The 21,770-nt window shown below is 44.3% G+C and overlaps 1 protein-coding gene across 3 annotated transcripts in view; it reads right to left on the reverse strand.

The window, feature by feature from the left end:
• Window positions 1-21,770, reverse strand: part of cachd1 (cache domain containing 1) — a 250,857-nt gene that overhangs the window by 120,055 nt on the left and 109,032 nt on the right. For 2 of the 3 annotated variants that reach the window (XM_070887043.1, XM_070887041.1), the window contains exon 2: window positions 9,382-9,444. Coding sequence is in view for 1 of the 3 variants with exons in the window: in XM_070887041.1 (XP_070743142.1) it covers window positions 9,382-9,444 (63 nt within the window). In the remaining 2 variants the exon portion in view is untranslated. Of the gene's footprint in view, window positions 1-9,381; window positions 9,445-11,011; window positions 11,087-21,770 lie in introns of those variants that run through there. The other variant, XM_070887042.1, reaches the window with a different exon arrangement.

Genomic DNA, 21,770 nt, shown 5'->3' on the forward strand with positions numbered 1-21,770 from the left:
GCAGAATCTTCCCTCCAGAGATTAAGCATCAGATGGGGCAGATTGTACATGGCGTAAGGAATGAGCACAATGACCCAAGTGGCCTTCCTCATATATGCTTTAGGCGCTTACATTTACAACAGAGTACCATTCACTTGTTGGTCCTAAAGAAATCCTTACATGCATACAAATCTGCAAATATGTTCAGAATTGCAACTTATCAAATTATGCTGAAGTGCAGTGGTGCAACAGGGAGGGATTCAAATTCCTGGGGCATTGGAACCGGTTCTGGGGGAGGTGGGACCAGTACAAACCGGACGGTCTGCATCTGGGCAGGACCGGAACCAATGTCCTAGGGGGAGTGTTTGCTAGTGTTGTTGGGGAGGATTTAAACTGATATGGCAGGGGGATGGGAACCAATGCAGGGAGACAGAGGGAAACAAAAAGGAGGCAAAAGCAAAAGACAGAAAGGAGATGAGGAAAAGTGGATGGCAGAGAAACCCAAGGCAAAGAACAAAAAGGGCCACTGTACAGCAAAATTCTAAAAGGACAAAGGGTGTTAAAAGAACAAGCCTGAAGGCTTTGTGTCTTAATGCAAGGAGTATCCGCAATAAAGTGGATGAATTAACTGTGCAAATAGATGTTAACAAATATGATGTGATTGGGATTACGGAGACGTGGCTCCAGGATGATCAGGGCTGGGAACTCAACATCCAGGGGTATTCAACATTCAGGAAAGATAGAATAAAAGGAAAAGGAGGTGGGGTAGCATTGCTGGTTAAGGAGCAAATTAAGGCAATAGTTCGGAAGGACATTAGCTTGGATGATGTGGAATCTATATGGGTAGAGCTGCAGAATACCAAAGGACAAAAAACGTTAGTGGGAGTTGTGTACAGACCTCCAAACAGTAGTAGTGATGTTGGGGAGGGCATCAAACATGAAATTAGGGGTGCGTGCAATAAAGGTGCAGCAGTTATAATGGGTGACTTTAATATGCACATAGATTGGATTAACCAAACTGGAAGCAATACGGTGGAGGAGGATTTCCTGGAGTGCATAAGGGATGGTTTTTTAGACCAATATGTCGAGGAACCAACGAGGGGGGAGGCCATCTTAGACTGGGTGTTGTGTAATGAGAGAGGATTAATTAGCAATCTCGTTGTGCGAGGCCCCTTGGGGAAGAGTGACCATAATATGGTGGAATTCTGCATTAGGATGGAGAATGAAACAGTTAATTCAGAGACCATGGTCCAGAACTTAAAGAAGGGTAACTTTGAAGGTATGAGGCGTCAATTGGCTAGGATAGATTGGCGAATGATACTGAAGGGGTTGACTGTGGATGGGCAATGGCAGACATTTAGAGACCGCATGGATGAACTACAACAATTGTACATTCCTGTCTGTCGTAAAAATAAAAAAGGGAAGGTGGCTCAACCGTGGCTATCAAGGGAAATCAGGGATAGCATTAAAGCCAAGGAAGTGGCATACAAATTGGCCAGAAATAGCAGAGAACCCGGGGACTGGGAGAAATTTAGAACTCAGCAGAGGAGGACAAAGGGTTTGATTAGGGCAGGGAAAATGGAGTACGAGAAGAAGCTTGCAGGGAACATTAAGACGGATTGCAAAAGTTTCTATAGATATGTAAAGAGAAAAAGGTTAGTAAAGACAAACGTGGGTCCCCTGCAGTCAGAATCAGGGGAAGTCATAACGGGGAACAAAGAAATGGCGGACCAATTGAACAAGTACTTTGGTTCGGTATTCACTGAGGAGGACACAAACAACCTTCCGGATATAAAAGGGGTCGGAGGGTCTAGTAAGGAGGAGGAACTGAGGGAAATCCTTATTAGTCGGGAAATTGTGTTGGGGAAATTGATGGGATTGAAGACCGATAAATCCCCAGGGCCTGATGGACTGCATCCCAGAGTACTTAAGGAGGTGGCCTTGGAAATAGTGGATGCATTGACAGTCATTTTCCAACATTCCATTGACTCTGGATCAGTTCCTATGGAGTGGAGGGTAGCCAATGTAACCCCACTTTTTAAAAAAGGAGGGAGAGAGAAAACAGGGAATTACAGACCGGTCAGCCTGACATCGGTAGTGGGTAAAATGATGGAATCAATTATTAAGGATGTCATCGCAGTGCATTTGGAAAGAGGTAATATGATAGGTCCAAGTCAGCATGGATTTGTGAAAGGGAAATCATGCTTGACAAATCTTCTGGAATTTTTTGAGGATGTTTCCAGTAGAGTGGACAAGGGAGAACCAGTTGATGTGGTATATTTGGACTTTCAGAAGGCTTTCGACAAAGTCCCACACAAGAGATTAATGTGCAAAGTTAAAGCACATGGGATTGGGGGTAGTGTGCTGACATGGATTGAGAACTGGTTGTCAGACAGGAAGCAAAGAGTAGGAGTAAATGGGGACTTTTCAGAATGGCGGGCAGTGACTAGTGGGGTGCCGCAGGGTTCTGTGCTGGGGCCCCAGCTGTTTACACTGTACATTAATGATTTAGACGAGGGGATTAAATGTAGTATCTCCAAATTTGCGGATGACACCAAGTTGGTTGGCAGTGTGAGCTGCAAGGAGGATTCTATGAGGCTGCAGAGCGACTTGGATAGGTTAGGTGAGTGGGCAAATGCATGGCAGATGAAGTATAATGTGGATAAATGTGAGGTTATCCACTTTGGTGGTAAAAACAGAGAGACAGACTATTATCTGAATAGTGACCAATTAGGAAAAGGGGAGGTGCAACGAGACCTGGGTGTCATGGTACATCAGTCATTGAAGGTTGGCATGCAGGTACAGCAGGCGGTTAAGAAAGCAAATGGCATGTTGGCCTTCATAGCGAGGGGATTTGAGTACAAGGGCAGGGAGGTGTTGCTACAATTGTACAGGGCCTTGGTGAGGCCACACCTGGAGTATTGTGTACAGTTTTGGTCTCCTAACCTGAGGAAGGACATTCTTGCTATTGAGGGAGTGCAGCGAAGGTTCACCAGACTGATTCCCGGGATGGCGGGACTGACCTATCAAGAAAGACTGGATCAACTGGGCTTGTATTCACTGGAGTTCAGAAGAATGAGAGGCGACCTCATAGAAACGTTTAAAATTCTGACTGGGTTAGACAGGTTAGATGCAGGAAGAATGTTCCCAATGTTGGGGAAGTCCAGAACCAGGGGACACAGTCTAAGGATAAGGGGGAAGCCATTTAGGACCGAGATGAGGAGGAATTTCTTCACCCAGAGAGTGGTGAACCTGTGGAATTCTCTACCACAGAAAGTTGTTGAGGCCAATTCATTAAATATATTCAAAAAGGAGTTAGATGAAGTCCTTACTACTAGGGGAATCAAGGGGTATGGTGAGAAAGCAGGAATGGGGTACTGAAGTTGCATGTTCAGCCATGAACTCATTGAATGGCGGTGCAGGCTAGAAGGGCCGAATGGCCTACTCCTGCACCTATTTTCTATGTTTCTATGTTTCTAAATGCAGTTTCCCCATTCTAGGGTTTCTGATTTCAGCTGCAACACTGCATGGTGGTGATGTGCAGAGGTGGCCAAAAAGGGAGAGCTCTCTGTTGGATTCTGCTTGCTGCACGCACTGAAGAACTTTTGCCTTTTAAGATCCCGACTCTACCACACAATTTAGTTTCATCCGCAAATGTAGTAACAGTACTATCTATGCCCTGCACCAGATCGTTAACAGAACATTAGACCAAAAAAGGATCAGGTCCTTATGTGATGCCCCAATGGTTTAATTATCCACATACATGTAAAGGATGGCCATTTCGGCAAGATATTGAATTGTGAAGCCCCCTCCCCACCTCACCCCCATAGGGAACTGCAAACACTTTAAGAACACACACTTAGAATGGCCACTTTGGCAAGATGGCGAACAGTCTATAGAACTATAGCCAAAGCATAAGCCAGTATCTTTAAAATCAAATGGTTAGCTACATCATAGTCCGCATGGTAGACCACAATGAAGTACGGTGAAATAAGACCAATTTCAGCGGCAGCTCATTGGAAAGCACAGCTTCAGAACCCAATAAGTTAGAGATGTCTGAAAAAGTGGATTCTGTGCCACTGACAAAAACAGGAAGTCCGATTTGACCAGAACTAGTGTAGTCTTTCCTTTATATTTTAAGAAAAAGCAGACAAACTCCCTTGAGATTTTGAACAGAACTTGAACAGAATCTCTGATCCAGTCTGCAACAGAAGCCGTCATCAGTCAACTGCTGTTGATGTTGATACCAAATTTTCAAAAATAGAGATTTTCTGGCAGAGCAGAAGGAACGGAGTGTGTGTTAGTCTGGGAAATCTAATCAGCTGACAACGTGGACAGAAATTCCTCCATTTCATTTGTTGAAAAGGAAAGGAGGGCATTAAAGTGTGCATCATAAACTGTACGTGTGTGTATGAAGGGGCAAGGGGTATGGAGAGATGACAAAAGGTTAGGTCAAATAGATGGATTTTGAGACGGTTTTTAAAGAAGAATCGAGAAATAAAGAGGTAGAGGGGTTTAGGTGAGGGAATTCCAAACCACAGGCAGAGGCGACTGAAGGTTCTGCTACCCATAGTGGGGCAAAGCTGGGGGGGGTGGGGGGGGGGGGGGAGCTGCAGGGGATGCCAAAGTCAGAGAACCGAAGTATGTAAGAAAGGATGTACGGCTAAAGGAGGTTGCATAGGGAGGGAGAAGCAAGTCCATGAAAGGATTGGAAGGCAAGAACAAATATTTTAAATGAAATTTGTTGGGGAACAGGAAGCCAGGGTTGGTCAGTGAAGATGGAGTGATCGGCGAGTGAGACAGGAAATGAGCAGCTATGTTTTTGACAAGTTGAAGTTTATGGAAGGTGGATGATGAAAAAGCATCAACAACTTGTATTTATATCGCACCTTTAACGTAGTAAAACGCCCCAAGGTGCTTCACAGGAGGATTAGGAGAAAAAAGAATTGACACCGTGCCACATAAGGAGAAATTAGGGCAGGTAACCAAAAGCTTGGTCAAAGAGGTAGATTTTAAGGTGCGTCTTAAAGGAGGAAAGAGCGGTAGAGAGACGGAGAGGTTTAGGCAGGGAGTTCCAGACCTTCGGGCCGAGGCAACAGAACACATGGCCACCAACAAGGACAGCACTGGAGCAATTGAGTCTGCAGATGGCAAAAATGTAGATACAGCATTCAACAGTGTGAGGGCTCGAGTAGGGTGGAGCTGCAAAATGTTGTGGACATGGAAAGGTTGTTGAGTGATCTGGAGCAGAGAGGGGAGGGAATCAAAGGAGCAGGAAAGAGTTTTCACAGAAGAGATGCATTTGGAAAGGACAAGAGGAAGATTTAAAAAAAATACAAAGTGACAAGGCTTCAAGTGGTTGGGTGACTGTGCAGGACCAAGGAGTTCCTTAAATAACAATCACACAAAATCCTGTAAATCCCCCTGACCACAGATAAAGTGTTCAGTACCAAACAAGTTCTTTCTTCCCCACATGGAACCAATTTACAGTTGTAATACTGCTGCTAAGCATAATATTTTACCACAGACACTTCCAACACACAGCGAAGGAAAATGGGTTTGTTATAAGAGAAGCAATCTGCAATTCTTCAGTCATCGCAGTCTCAACAGCTCTTTTTTTTTTAAACCTGAATTGTTGAGGTCAGTTTTTAATCATAAAATTACACCCATCACTAACAACTAAACTGCAAAACAGTAAGCTTTTTACCCATCAAGGTATTTTTTTTAATTCCGATTTTCCTCCCTTTCTCCTTTCCTGAAGACAGTGACTCACGCTCTGTCAGCAGCCCTATGGTACCTTGCCCGAATGGCCATTCACCATGTGGAAGCCTAGAAAGTGAGCATCAGCAGGCTTTTTGAGTGCTTGAGGAGAGGCAACGTAGCAGAGCCCAATCCTACCGTTGCCTGATATCCATGCACATGTACACTGGATGATAATGAGAAGCCTAGCTGATTTTTTTTTCCCCCTCCCTAGCCCAGGGGATACGGAAACAAATTCTACGCTCCTAATATCCTGCATATGGCTGAGATCGGATAGCTCAGTACAGACCAAGGATTGAAACTGGAACCTTCCCCATCTGTATGGCTCAGTCTCTTACTGTGTAGTACATTAAACCAAATAGCCAACATGGGTGCTAGAAACTTCAAAAAAAATTAAAAATGTGTAAGCAATCAAAGTCAGAACTCAACTCTCACTCTGCCTGAACAACATTGGCTTCAATATGTAACAAAGAAGCAAGCCTTGCCTTCGCAAACTCCCAGAGTTTCAAAAACAAATCCTTCACACCTGCACAGGATTACCAGGAAAAACGCACAGTAACCTATGAGGTCAAAGAGGTCGTCTTCAGAATCCTACATAGCATCTATCCTACTTAAGTTACTGTTTGAGCATTCCACAGCAATGCTCAGACAGCGGCTCAACAAGAGACCCGTGGTCAGTTATTCTTTATTTGCAAAGTGAGCCAGTCTCACTGGGGGGTTTAAACTTTGCAAAATCTCATTAAAATTAAAAAGTAGTTAATATAAATACTAGTTGTAGTTTGTTATTTCTCCTGTCAAAAATGCCTTAACAGATTAGAAAATTTTCTTCTCCCAAAATTACTCCCTCCTAAAGGTGCTTATGGCATGTTGGACTCAGCTTCCAACTGTGTCACTTGACCATTGTTCATTAGTAAGTCTACTTTGAGTGTCAGTAGGGTTATGGACTATGGGGGCCAGAGGACTATGAAATATAGAAAATAGGTGCAGGAGTAGGCCATTCAGCCCCTCAAGCCTGCACCACCATTCAATATGATCATGGCTGATCATTCACCTCAGTACCCCATTCCTGCTTTCTCTCCATACCCCTTGATCCCTTAGCCTCAAGGGCCACATCTAGCTCCCTTTTGGATATATCTAACGAATTGGCCTCAACAACTTTCTGTGGTAGAGAAGTCCACAGGTTCACAATTCTGAGTGAAGCAGTTTCTCCTCATCTTGGTCCTAAATGGCTTACCCCTTATCTTTAGACTGTGACCCCTGGTTCTGGACTTCCCCAACAACGAGAACATTCTTCCTACATCTAACCTGTCCAATCCTGTCAGAATTTTATGTGTGTCAATGAGATCCCCTCTCATTCTTCTAAATTCCAGTGAGTATAAGCCTAGTCAATCCAGTCTTTCTTCATGTCAGTCCTGCCATCCCAGGAATCAGTCTGGTGAACCTTCGCTGCACTCCCTCAATAGCAAGAATGTCCTTCCTCAAATTCGGAGACCAAAATTGAACACAATATTCAAGATGTGGCCTCACCAAGGCCCTGTACAACTGTAGTAAAACCTCCCTGCTCCTATACTCAAATCCTCTCGCTATGAAGGCCAACATGCCATTTGCCTTCTTCACCACCTGCTGTACCTGCATGCCAACTTTCAATGACTGATGTACCATGACACCCAGGTCTCGTTGCACCTCCCCTTTTACTAATCGGTCACCAGTCAGATAATATTCTGCCTTCCTGTTTTAGCCACCAAAGTGAATAACCTCACATTTATCTACATTATACTGCATCTGCCATGCATTTGCCCATTCACCTAACCTGTCTAAGTTACCCCGCAGCCTCTTAGCATCCTCCTCACAGCTCACACTGCCACCCAGCTTCGTGTCTTCTGCAAACTTGGAGATATTACATTCAATTCCTTTGTCTAAATCATTAATGTATATTGTAAATAGCTGGGGTCCCAGCACTGAACCTTGCGGTACCCCACTACTCATTGCATGCCATTCTGAAAAGGACCCGTTTATTCCTAGTCTTTGCTTCCTGTCTGCCAACCAGTTCTCTATCCACGACAATACATTACCCCTAATACCATGTGCTTTGATTTTGTACACCAATCTCTTGTGTGGGACCTTGTCAAAAGCCTTTTGAAAGTCCAAATACACTACATCCACTGGTTCTCCCTTGTCCACTCTACGAGTTACAACCTCAAATAATTCTAGAAGATTTGTCAAGCACGATTTCCCTTTCATAAATCCATGCTGACTTGGACCGATCCTGTCACTGTTTTCCAAATGCGCTGCCAATACATCTTTAATAATTGATGACAACATTTTCCCCACTACTGATGTCAGGCTAACCAGTCGATAATTCCGTTTTCTCTCTCCCTCCTTTTTAAAAAAAAGTGGGGTTACATTAGCTACTCTCCAATCCATAGGAACTGATCCAGATTCTACAGAATGTTGGAAAATGACCACCAATGCATCCACTATTTCTCGGGCCACTTCCTTAAGAACTCTGGGATGCAGACTATCAGGTCCTGGGGATTTATCGGCCTTCAATCCCATCAATTTTACTAACACAATTTCCTGACTAATAAGGATTTCCTTCAGTTCCTCCTTCTCGCTGCCCTCGGTCCCCTAGTATTTCCGGAAGGTTATTTGTGTCTTCCTTAGTGAATTCAGAACCAAAGTATTTGTTCAATTGGGCTGTCATTTCTTTGTTCCCCATTATAGATTCACCTGATTCTGACTGCAAGGGGCCTACATTTCGTTAACAAGCAGGATGATGATCACTAATCTTTTTCTCTTCACATATCTATGGAAGCTTTTGCAGTCAGTTTTTATGTTCCCTGCAAGCTTACTCTCATACTCTATTTTCCCCCTCCTAATTAAACTCTTTGTCCTCCTCTGCTGAACTCTAAATTTCTCCCAGTCCTCAGGTTTGCTGCTTTTTCTGGCCAATGTGGTCATCACAACCAAGCCCAATTCTGTCCTTGCCCGACAGCCACATGAGCACAGTTTCCATCAGTGGTCACTGTATAGTGATCAGGAGCAAAAGCCTTTGTTGATTTGTCTTGACCCTAGCTTAGGAGTGCTTAGGTTACCTGTAGTACACCTGCTGCACCTCAATTGAGATCAGCTCAGCACAAAGCAGGAAATAAGCCTGGGACCATCCCAGGCTGTGTGGCTCAGTACCACATCAAATGGTACCTTTAGCCTCTGAGTCGTAGGGGGAAAGAGGGGAGAGCATCATCTCCGAACAGTGCAACTCCCATGATCAAGGCGGAGGGTTGAGCGCACATCAAATTGGTGTGGCTATAGTTTGAATTCCACACTACACATTTGCGTCGAGATATCCAGGGATACCTATGCCACTAACAAGCTAACACACTCTCAGGGCTTTCAACCAGACGTTAACAAGCAGCACAAGTTCAATATTACATTGGGCTGAAGGATCTGGCAGGCAGCTGCACTCATGCGAGTTATTATCAGCACTGTGACTCATGCAGCTAAGGGACCTATACAGATCGTGCAGGGAGAAATAAACAACTGCCAAGGAAATTCTAACTGTACAGTCAAGAATATTTTGTACCCATACGCTTGACAACAAAAGTTGGTTGCTATGAAAAGAAGAACAAACATTTTACTCACTTGCTGAACTTCTGTTTCTCCATTGGAGACTTTCTCGGTGTACACAAAGGAGTTGTAGATAGTCTGGAAGTAAAACGGAACAGGATAGGTGAGCGGGTGGTTCACAAAAAAAAAGTCAACTTCTTCTACATCAGGGGTGTTTAAATTGCAACCCTTGAAGCCCAGGCAACTGCAATCCTATTTAAATGTTGTGGGCCTGAAGCTTTACAAGGAGCGGTGTTCACAATGTGGTGGCACATTGGGGAGACCACATGCTGATTGAATGACCGCTTTACGATAACACCTCTGTTCAGTCTATAAGCTTGACCCCGAGATTCCGGTCGCCTGTCATTTTAATTCTTCGCCCCAATTCCACTGACCTCTCCGTCCTCGGCCTTCTACACTGTTCCAATGAAGCTCAACGTAAGCTCAAGGAACACCACCTCATCTTTATATTAGTCATTTTACAGCCTTCCAGAGTCAACACTGAGTTTAACAATTTCAGATCATAATCTCTGTCCCCATTTTTTTTTTTGGAGTACAGCTGTTGCTAATGATCCTAATATTCCCATTTACAGCTCCTCTACACCCATCTTTTGTTTCTTTACTTGTCCCATTACCATCTCCTTTCGCCTTGCACCATCATCTCCTCGTCATTTAATCTCTCCTGCCTCCACTCTATCACAGACCTTCCCTTTTGGTCTCTCCTCCTCTCCCCCCTTTCCCTGCCTCTGTACTTGCTTAAAACCTGTTAAATCTATAAATTTTTCCAGTTCTGACGAAAGGTCATCAACCTGAAATGTTAACTCTCTTTCTCTCTCCACAGGTGCTGCCTGACCAGCTGACTATTGCCACCATTTTCTGTTTTTATTCAAGAATTGTAGCCTCACTACTCCAAAAGTACTTCATTGGCTAAAAAGCGCTTTGAGATTTCCGGTGGTCGTGAAAGGCACTATTTAAATGCAAATTTGTTTTTAAGTGAATATTCCAAGGTATATTAGCATCTGCAATTTCAGATCTGTGCAGATTATTTGGAACATGGATTTAAACTTCATAAATGGTCCCCCGAGGTTCTTTGGTGCAAACCGACGTGACCCTGGATACAAAAAGCTTGGATACCCCTAATCTACATATTATGGGCCCAAATTTGGCCAGGAGATGCTCCATTGTTTTTGGAGCAACTTGATTTTTCTGCATCCCCATTCTGTACATTTAATTTGCGCCAGTATAAGTGAGTTAGTTAGGATTTTTTTTTAAGTTTAGTTTTTTTTTCCCCAAAAGGGGGCGTTACCAGCCACCTACGCCTGTTTTGGCCATTTAAGCCAGTTTGGACAGCTAATAGTTGCTCCAAACTAACTTAGGCCAGTGTATGTGGCCACTTATGGCCCACACAGAAAACCCTTGCGGAGAGTTAAAAAATCAGCGCAGGTAAGTAAGCACCAAGCACGAAACAAAGCACAAAAATAAGCAATCAATAACAAATAAAAAATACAAGGAAGCTGAGAGGACCTGCACCTAGCATCAAGACTTACAAAGCACAAAAAGTAATAAGCAATTAATTAATAAAAAGTAGAAGGAGCCTTGCACCTAAAGCACCAAGACCAAAGTAATAATCAACCAATCAATAACAAATAAAAAATAGAAGTCCTACCAAAACCCGGCCCGGGAAGGCAGCGGGCCGCCGATGAGGGAGACCATTCGGCCAGGGATGGGGGCAGCACGCTTCGGCCCCTCCCACACAGCCTGCAGCACACACTCTCAGATTGCGGGGGCGAGGAGCTACTGCGCATGTGCAGAGGTCCCGGCACTGTTTTCAGCGCTGGGACCTGGCTCCGCCCCCGAATCCAGTGGCCACGCTACACCACCCATCGAGGAGAGGCTGGGGAGCGGCCAAACTCGGCCCAAAGATTTTTGGAGCACTTCGAGGCGGACAAAAGCGGCGCACTTCTGGTGAGTGCGCCAGAAATCTGTACTGGGCAAATTCTACCCCTTTGTCTTGGTTTTCATCATTTTTCCCCCTCCTTCCTGAAGGTGGCCACTCATGCTGGGGTATGGCTCCATAGATGCTGGCAGCCGTCAAGTACCTGAGTCAAGAGACACACGCACACCGCTAATTGTCTGCCCCAACTACTGCCCTGGCTGAGAACAACTAAATCAGCTCATTTTATCTGTAATTTGCTTAAACCTGGTACTTTCCAGGCTGTATGGCTCTCTACATTCTAGGCTATTCTTTTAGCCCCCACTAAGCAATCTAGGGAGTTTTCTGCAGGTGCTTTTAATATATAAAGGAGGACAAAAAGCAACTGGAGAAGAAAATATGTAAATAGAAGCCTCTTACAAATGAGTCACATCGTAAACTTTTGCAGTTAAGAGGAACTATGCATTGTTCGATTTTAATTTATACTAAACTGTGTCGGAAAAATCTATTTGAAATTACTTAGTGGTTGTTTTTTAGGAAAAAAAACTGACCTATTCTCTTCCCAACTTTATCAGGGCAGCCATTTTAAAATGAGAACTTTAAACAGCTAGGCTATCCCATCATGAACTTGATGATCCTGAACACCCCCCTCCTCCTAAAACTGTCTTTTAATGATCAAGCTTGGTATAAACATTATTTCTTGACTTACTTCATCTTTTCTCCCACTGTATTAAAGCTTGCTGCATCATGCTTTGGTCTTTTACCTAGCTTTCTGAATTGGCACACATCATTAGTTAGGCTACAGTTAGAATGTTGTGTCCAGATTTAAGATCAGTGATGAGAGATTGGAGAAACTGGAGTTCGTTTCATTAGAGCAGACAGAGAAGGTTACAAGGGGATCTGACAGGTGTTCAAAATCATGAGGGGTTTCGATAAATTAAATAGGGTCAAGTTACTTTCATTTGTCAGTGAAGTCAGTAAATAAAGAGCACAAATTTAAGATTGTCACCAAAAGAATGAAGGAAGAGCACACATGAGGTTGTTAGACTATGGAATGCCAGATCAGAAATAGTATGGAAGCTGAATCTGTACTAGGTCCTGAAAGGGAAGTAAACCAGCATTTGTAAAAAATAATTTGAATGAATACGAGGAAAGGGCTGGAAAATTGGACTAAATGGATAGTCCTTTCAGAAAGCTGCTACAAGAAAGATGTGCCAAATGGTCTCTTTCTGTAACATTCTATGCTTCTAAATTTTAAAAATACTGTAGTTCTCAAATGTGGTTTGTAAAACAAAAAACAGAGTTGCTTTAGGAAAATGCTCAGGGTGAGTATAAGTTTTAAATCAAAATTAAAGACTATTGCTCCATTAATACAACTGTAAAGCAACATTAAAAATGTTGCAGTTCCTTCAAATGAAAATCACAGATCTTGTATTGGATGAAGCCACACCTTCTCCCACATCACGGGCCCAAATTTCCCCAGGAGTTGCTCAGTTTCTTTTGGAGCAATTTGATTTTTCTGGAGTATCTTAAAAATCCCTATTCTGCACATGTAATTTGCTCCAGTGTAAGTGAGTTAGTTAGAATTTTTTTTAGTTTCGTTATTTTTTTCCAAAAGGGGGCGCTACCATCACCTACGCCCATTTTGGCCATTCAAGCCAGTTTGGACAGCTAATAGTTGCTCCAAACTAACTTAGGCCAGCGTATGTGGCCACTTGTGGCCGCGGAGAGTTAAGAAATCAGCGCAGGTTAGTACATTCTAAAGCACCGATACTTACAAAGCACTAAACAAAGCACAAAAAGCATTCAATAATAAAAAATAGAAGGAAGTGGAGAAAACCTGCACCTAAAGCACCAAGACTTAAAAGTTTTAAGGAAAGATTAAAAGAAAATAAAGGAACTCTGCAAACACACAATCACAGTAGTTTAAACAACACAAGCAGCTACTTACATGTACAGGGCTTTTTTAATGTCACTCATTACTTTGCACATTTTTACAGGTCTCCTTCACAATCAGTTTTTTTTTTTAACCTGTACAGGGATCTCCCGAAAACAAATTAAGCCGAGCGATGTTTCCATTCTCCTCCACCCCCCCCCCCCCCCAATCAACTCTTACACCCACCCCCCATCCTCCCCCTCCCCCTTCCCCGATCAAAAGTCTCCCCGCACCAACCTGTTTCTTGTAGCACTCAGCACGGGAAGGCAGTGGCCGGCCTGTGCAGCAGGCCACTCGGCCAGGGATAGGGGTGGCGAGCATCGGGTCTGGAGCCAAGACGTGCTGAGAGGGCGAGAGGCTACAGCGCATGTGTGCAGCTGCCGGCTGTTTCAGCAGCACGGCCCTAACTCTGCCCCCCACTGCTTTTGTCACACCACGCCAAGCCGAATACGGAGCTACATTTTCAGCGCCGTTTTGGGAGCAGAAAGTCGCCGAAAAAACCGGTAGGGGAAATTTGGGCCCCACATCCCTATACATGCAACTAGCAACTCAATATCATTGGTGCTTCTGATGGATTGGAACAACCTGGATACGCTGGGTCTCTGCCCCATTTAGAAACATAGAAACATAGAAAATAGGTGCAGGAGTAGGCCATTTGGCCCTTCGAGCCTGCACCGCCATTCAATGAGTTCATGGCTGAACATGCAACTTCAGTACCCCATTCCTGCTTTCTCGCCATACCCCTTGATCCCCCGATTTATGCAGCATTGTGGGTTCCTGAGTGGTGGTGGTGGGGGGGGGTGGATGTTAGGGGTCAAAGTTTCCACCAGCCCTTCCTCTGGTTCTCCCAACGTACTGTCTACCTAGAAGCAGTGCTTTCAAGAGCTGAAAGGCCAGTTGCAATTTCTTTCTTCAGCAGGTAGACCACAGCAGCGCAAAGCCCCTACGTTCACCGAGTGAACGCTCCGGCTGCACTGCTACGGGTGGCACACCTGCCCAATTCATTTAACTTGCCTGACTCCAACAATTCCAATCAGATCTGGTGCATAAATTCCCAGGGAGAAGACATTCTGCTCTGCTATTGTTACAGTGCTGGAGTGGGATTGTGAATTTTCAGCCCCACTTCATTTACAAACTAAGTTGCTTTCTCTCGGAATCAGAGTATTACTACAAGACTTTCCTTTAGAAGATTAAATGGCTTGGACAGGGTCCATGATGGTGTAACATTATGCATCGATTGTTGAAGGTTCAGAATTGGAAGGCCAAATGCCCTTTTGTCTTTCCGTTGTGCAATCAAACTAACTCATTTCATTATTCATATCTTGTTATTGGTGAAAACAGGAACAAATAACAGTCCATTCATTATTCAGGTAGGTTTGTGAAAGGTAACATTAAAAAAAAAATCTAACTTCATAAAACGGGAGTGCAGCCATCTGTCTGGATTTTATCTGACTGCCAATTCAAACTGGAACAATTTCAAAAATGAAGTCAGCAAGAATAACAACATGGCCACGACTGAGGAGCAATTACGAACAGAATTATGATGTCTGTGTAATGCAATAAAAATGGCAAGCTTTTAAAAAATTGTACAGATATTAGAAAGAGTGGAGTGGGGGGGGGCGGCAACCTTTTGTAACCAGTCAAAGGTCAGAAAGCTACACGCATCTTTCTGAAACAAACAAAACTAAGTCATGGTTTTTTTTAATGCTCCATTTAGCTTATACAGGTTGAACCTCTCTGGTCCGGGACCATCCGTGGTTCGGCATTAATTTGCGGAACTGCCGCTTTGAGTGGGTGGCGTCCCGGTTTCCCGCGCTTCCGCAAAGTTTGCTTACGTCCGGCTGGCAGTCCTGGCTCAGTGTTCTGTGCTATTATTTAGCTCTAATTTACCCCTAAATGAGCAGCAGAGCGGTGAGCAGCACTCTACAGGTACCAGTAAGCCTAGCCTAGGCTTATGTAGGATGTATCGGTACAGTTATATACTGCCCTCCCGTGGTTCCGAAAATTCTCTGTTTCGGCGCCGGTCAGGTCCCGAGGGTGCTGGACCAGAGAGGTCCAACCTGTACAGACAGCAACCCTAACTTCAGACACAGCACTGTAAAGTAGATGAGGTGGTACTGTTTCCTCCCCAGTAACCAAGAAGAGCGGTTTATAAAACAGTCCATCTGGAGATGGTAATGTGCTCTAACTAGGAAGGTAGACTACCATCCTTTTTGTCAGCCAGCTGACTGAGCAGCTCAGGCTGCCCATAAAGCTCGATGAGATTATCCATTTTCTAGCTTATAAGTACCTTACCCAGCCATCGGGGAGTTGCAGCATCCAGAAAATGCAATATGCAAATTTAAATCAACATGCATTTTGTGTTACCTTGTTCTATTGAACCCACTCGCTAATCTAAACAAGTTGCATTACATATCATTGAAAACAGAGAACAATATTGTAAGATCAACTAGCATTGATTCTTTCCAAGAACAAGGCAGCTGAAGGCTCTGCCACCAATGATGCAGCTAAGGGAGGGATGGACAGAAAACCAGAGTCAGAGGACTGAAGAGTGTAAAATGGCATACAAGACTGGAGAAGGTTGCAGAAATAGGGTGGGACAAGACTGTAGAGGAAGATGAGATTCTAAATTCAGCACATTAGGCAACAAGAAGTCAATGTAGGTCTGGAGTGATCAAGTGGGACTGACTGTGGACCAGGATATGTGTGGCTGAGTTTCAGTCTAGTTGGAGATTGTGGAGGGTGCATGACTGAAGGCCATAACGAGCATGTTGGAGAAATTGAGTCTAGTGACAAAAGCAGCGATTTAAGTTTTCATCATGGCAAGGTAGGATTGGAGTCAGACAATGTTGTGGAAGTGGAAATAAGTAATCTTAATAGTAAAGATGTGAGGTTTGAAGATCAATTCTGAGTCAAACAGGATGTAGAAGTTTTGCATAGCTTGATTCAGCCTCAGCAAGTGGCTGGGAGTGGTGAAATGGGTGGAATTTATGATGCAGTTGAAAAAGATTTATTTGATCTTCGCAATCCAATTGGAGAAAATGTTGACTCCTCCATGATGTGATGGCAGACAGGTGTTGATGATGGTGGTTTTGAAATGAAGAGGGGCAGCATCTGAACAAAAGGAACCTTTAATAATGTCAGCAAGTATGGCGGCCAGGAGGGGTAGCTGAATGATCAGGAGTTAGCAGGAGGGAACAGGAGATGGGCGTCATGCAAGAGATAGCTTGGATAGGCAGAAGAGTAATTGGAGAGAGAAACTGCAGGGTGAAAAGTGATGGCAGCTTTAATAATTAGGAGATTGGGAAGAGGTCAGGAGCAGGGAGTGAGCAGAATTGGAGATAGAGGCAGAGGCAGCTATACGGATGGTCTCATTCTTAAAGAGATGAAACAATCCATTAAGTCTTTGAGGTTGGCATCATAGGCATTGAGGGTGGAGGGGGACAGTGTTTGAACATAAGAAATCGGAGCAGGTGGAGGCCATTTGGCCCCTCGAGCCTGCTCCTATTTAATAAGATCCTGGCTGATCTGATCATGGACTCAGTTCCATTTCAGGTGATTTATTTCACAACTCTGAAGAAAAATATATTCCAGTGAGGAGGAAAGGGCGCAAGAGAAAAGATAGCCATCCGTGGCTAACTAAAGAAATAAAGGATGGTATCCATTAAAAACAAGGGCATACAATGTGGCCAAAACTAGTGGGAGGACAGAAGATTGGGAAGCGTTTAAAAGCCAACAAAGAATGGCTAAAAAAATGATTAAGAAAGGAAAGATAGACTATGAAAGTAAACAAGCACGAAATATAAAAACAGATAGCAAGAGTTTCTATAGGTATATAAAAAGGAAAAGAGTGGCTAGAGTAAATGCCCTTAGAGGACGAAACCAGAGACTTAGTAATGGGGAACATGAGAGATGGCAAAAACTATGAACAAATATTTTGTATCAGTCTTTACACTAGAGGACACTAACAATATTCCAACAGTGGCAGTGCACAATCAAGGGGCTATGTGGGGGAGGAACTTAACACAATCACAATCACTAAGGTGGTGGTACTCAGGCAGATAAATCCTCTGGACCTGATGGCTTGCATCCTAGGGTCTCAAGAGAAGTAGTGGCAGGGATAGTGGATGCATTGGTTGTAATTTACCAAAATTCCCTGGATTCTGGGGAGGTCCCAATAGATTGGAAAACTGCAAATGTAACACCTCTATTTTAAAAAGGAGGCAGACAAAAAGTAGGAAACTATAGACCAGTTACCCTAACATCTGTGGTTGGGAAAATGTTGTTGGAGTCCATTATTAAAGAAGCAGGAACAGGACATTTGGAAAAGCAAAATTCGATCAGGCAGAGCCAGCATGGATTTATGAAGGGGAAGTCATGTTTGACAAATTTGCTGGAGTTCTTTGAGGATGTAACAAACAGGGTGGATAAAGGGGAACCAGTGGATGTAGTGTATTTGGACTTCCAGAAGGCATTTGACAAGGTGCCACATAAAAGATTACTGCACAAGATAAAAGTTCACAGGGTTGGGGGTAATATATTGGCATGGATAGAGGATTGGTTAACTAAGATAAAACAGAGTCGGGATAAATGGTTCATTCTTGTGTTGGCAATCAGTAACCAGTGGGGTGCCACAGGGATCAGTGTTGGGACCCCAACTATTTACAATCCATAGTAACGTCTTGGAGGAAGGGACCGAGTGTAACGTAGCCAAGTTTGCTGATGACAAAGATGGGAGGAAAAGCAATGTGTGAAGAAGACACAGAAAATCTGCAAAAGCACATAGACAGGCTAAGTGAGTGGGCAAAAATTTGGCAGATGGAGTATAATGTTGGAAAGTGTGAGGTCATGCACGTTGGCAGAAAAAAAAAATCAAAGAACAGGTTATTATTTAAATGGAAAAAGATTGCAAAGTGCTGAAGTACAGCGGGACCTGGGGGTACTTGTGCATGAAACACAAAAGGTTAGTGTGCAAGTGATCAGGAAGGCCAATGGAATCTTGGCCTTTATTACAAAGGGGATGGAGTATAAAAGCAGGGAATTTTTACTACAGTTGTACAGGGTATTGGTGAGGCCACACCTGGAATACTGCGTGCAGTTTTGGTTTCCATATTTACGAAAGGTTATACTTGCTTTGGAGGCAGTTCAGAGAAGGTTCACAAGGTTGATTCCGGAGATGAGGGGGTTGATTTATGAGGAAAGGTTGAGTAGGTTGGGCCTCTACTCATTGGAATTCAGAAGAATGAGGGGTGATCTTATCGAAACGTATAAAATTATAAGGGGGCTTGATAAAGGGGAGGATGTTTCCATTGATAGGGGAGACTAGAATTAGAGGACATAATCTTAGAATAAGGGCCGCCCATTTATGACGAGAAATTTCTTCTCTCAGAAGGTTGTGGATCTGTGGAATTCGCTGACTCAGAGAGCTGTGGAAGCTGGGACATTGAATAAATTTAAGACAGAAATAGAGAGTTTCTTAAACGATAAGGGAATAAGGGATTATGGAGTGCGGGCAGGGAAGTGGACCCGAGTCCATGATCGGATCAGCCATGATCGTATTAAATGGCGGAGCAGGCTCGAGGGGCCGTATGGCCTACTCCTGCTCCTATTTCTTATGTTCTTATGTTCTCTGCCCGCTCCCCATAACCCTTTATTTCCTTATCGCTCAAAGATCTGTCTATCTCCGCTTTAAAAATATTCAATGACCCAGCCTCCACAGCTCTCTGGGACAGAGAACTCCACAGATTTTCAAGCCTCTAAGAGAAGAAATTCCTCCTCATCTCAGTTTTAAATGGGTGGCCCCTTATTCTGAGACTATGTCCCCTAGTTTTAGTTTCCCATATGTGGAAACATCCTCTCTGCATCCACCTTGTCTAGCCCCCTCATTATCTTGTATGTTTCAATAAGATCACCTCTCGTTCTTCTGAATGCCAATGAGAATAGGCCCAACCTACTCAACCTATCTTCATAAGTCAACCCCCTCATCCCCGGAATCAACCTAGTGAACCTTTCTAAACAGCCTCCAATGCAACTATATGCAAGTTTGAGAAGGCTGTTCGTAATGAGGTTTTGGGCCTTCAGAGCGATCCTGCAGTAACTAGATGATTTAGCTGAGAAGACTGAACACAATAATGCTCAACATTTTCAAGTCAGATCTGCCAACCAAAAATCCAGCCAGTCATGTGGCAGGTGCACTGGAGCTGGTAGCCCTCGGACTTAAGTGGTCAAAAATGACAACCGTATTCGGAGAACAGCAGGAATGGGAGATGATGGGTGATTTAGTGGAAACTGGGGCCCAAAATGTTGGTGCAAAGGAGCAGCTGAGCAAGTGCCAGAGGAGCGGGAGCTAGAGAGTCAATTTGTGAAGGAACTGGTGAGTTTCTCACCCATGTGTAGCAGAAAAGTCACAGTAACCATGAGTTGTCAGAGTTATGCCACCATCGTGGTTTGGACAGCTTAATTGATAGAATGTATAATCAGATAGGGAGCATCAATGAGGAAGAAGGAGTCAGTGCCCGTAAAGCAGGATTCTGCCAGGATTAGGATGCCAACAGATTCCATTCACAGTGAAGACATGGGTAGCGAGGATCTTTTTGGGAGGGAGTGAACAGTGGAAGATGACGCTGGGATGATCCACCAGCGGGTTCAAAGAGATAGGGAGGACGGTCAAGGGACAATGATGGAGGAGTTAAATAAATGAAATGATTTCCGGGAATGAGTGATGAGACAGTTGGGATTGCTGCTCTGGGGAGCCAGTGATAGGTGTTATGATGGGTGTGATAAGAGGAGGCTAAGTGATAAGTGGAACTAAACTACAGAACCAGTGGGAACCTGTTCAACCATCATCGTCTCTAGGCCAGATCCAAGACCGTCCCAACCTCTGCCGTCAAACTATAGTACACGGACGACGCTTGCATCTGCGCACAGAGTCTGAACTCCAAGTCATAGTCAATATCTTCACTGAGGCGTACGAAAGCATAGGCCTTACACTGAACATCCGTAAGACAAAGGTCTTCCACCAATCTGACCCCACCACACAGCACTACCCCCCCCCACCGCACCCCAATCAAGGTCCACAGCGCGGCCCTGGACAACGTGGATCACTTTCCATAACTCAGGAGTCTATTATCAGAAAGGGCAGACATCGATGACGAGATTCAACGCTGCCTTCAGTGCGCCAGCGCAGCCTTCGGCCGCCTGAGGAAGAGTGTGTTCGGGGATCAGGCCCTCAAATCTGTCGCCAAGCTCATGGTCTACAGGGCTGTAGTGATACCCGCCCTCCTGTATGGCTCACAGACATGGTCCATATAGAGTAAACACCTCAAATTGCTGTAGAAATACCAGCAACAATGTCTCCACAAGATCCTGCAAATCCCCTGGGAGGACAGGCACACGCACCAATGTTAGCGTCCTCAATCAGGCCAATATCCCCAGCATCGAAGCACTGACCATACTCTACCAGCTCCGCTGGGCTGTCCACATTGTTCGCATGCCCGACAAGACTCCCAAAGCAAGCACTCTACTCGGAACTCCTACACGGCAAGCGAGCCACAGGTGGGCAGAGGAAACGTTTAAAGGACATCCTCAAAGCCTCCTTGATAAAATGCAACATCCCCACTGAAACCTGGGAGTCCCTGGCCAAAAACCGTCCTAAGTGGAGCAAGTGCAGGAGGGCGCTGAGCACCTCGGGTCTCATCGCCGAGAGCATGCAGAAACCAAGCGCAGGCAAAAGGAGTGAGCGGCAAACCAGTCCCACCCACCCTTTCCTTCAACGACTGTCTGTCCCGCCTGTGACAGAGACTGTAATTCCCGTATTGGACTGTTCAGTCACCTGAGAACTCACTTTTAGAGTGGAAGCAAGTCTTCCTCGATTTCGAGGGACTGCCTATGATGATGATGATTGGCTCACTAATGACAGGAAAGCAGATAACCAAAGTTCTTTGGATTTAAAATCACCAGCAGTACCCCATTTTGTTTTAGATCCCATTTTTAATCGGCCCGATGGTACACTAATTTTTTAGTTTCCTGGAGTCAGGGAGCCTCCCGACAATACGGGGCTTTGAAACTTGGCATTCTCTTCAAAGCAGGCAGAAGCAAACAGGAAAGTGAAACATCCTCTCTGAAGTTTGATTTCACTGTACGGATTGAAGTGTTACCCAGTATTAGTGCCAAGAATAAGGTCCTGAAAAATATTCTCTATATGTTCTTTTACATTGAATTTATATTTTGTTGATGTTATTAAATTAGAAGGAACTGTGCTCCAAATCACAAGATAGGTTTCCAGAGGCAAAAAGGAAACCGTTGCTTCAGGCTGCACTTGATACCATGACAACCATTTTTCTTTTAAAGCCGTGGGCAGGCCCACATCTCAATGCTGGTTTAATATAGTTAGCCCGGACTGAATTTCACCCGCCCCACAACCCGCCCACCCCTGACACATTTCAGCAACTGTACATGTGCAAGACTATCATATAACTGCTTTCACTAGAAGGTTTTCTGCAATATAAAGTGTGTCTGGAAACACTACAAAAGATTTGAAAATTGAGATATTTTCTC

The sequence above is a fragment of the Pristiophorus japonicus genome, chromosome 8, assembly GCF_044704955.1.
Source record: "Pristiophorus japonicus isolate sPriJap1 chromosome 8, sPriJap1.hap1, whole genome shotgun sequence".
Taxonomy (NCBI): Eukaryota; Metazoa; Chordata; class Chondrichthyes; family Pristiophoridae; genus Pristiophorus; species Pristiophorus japonicus.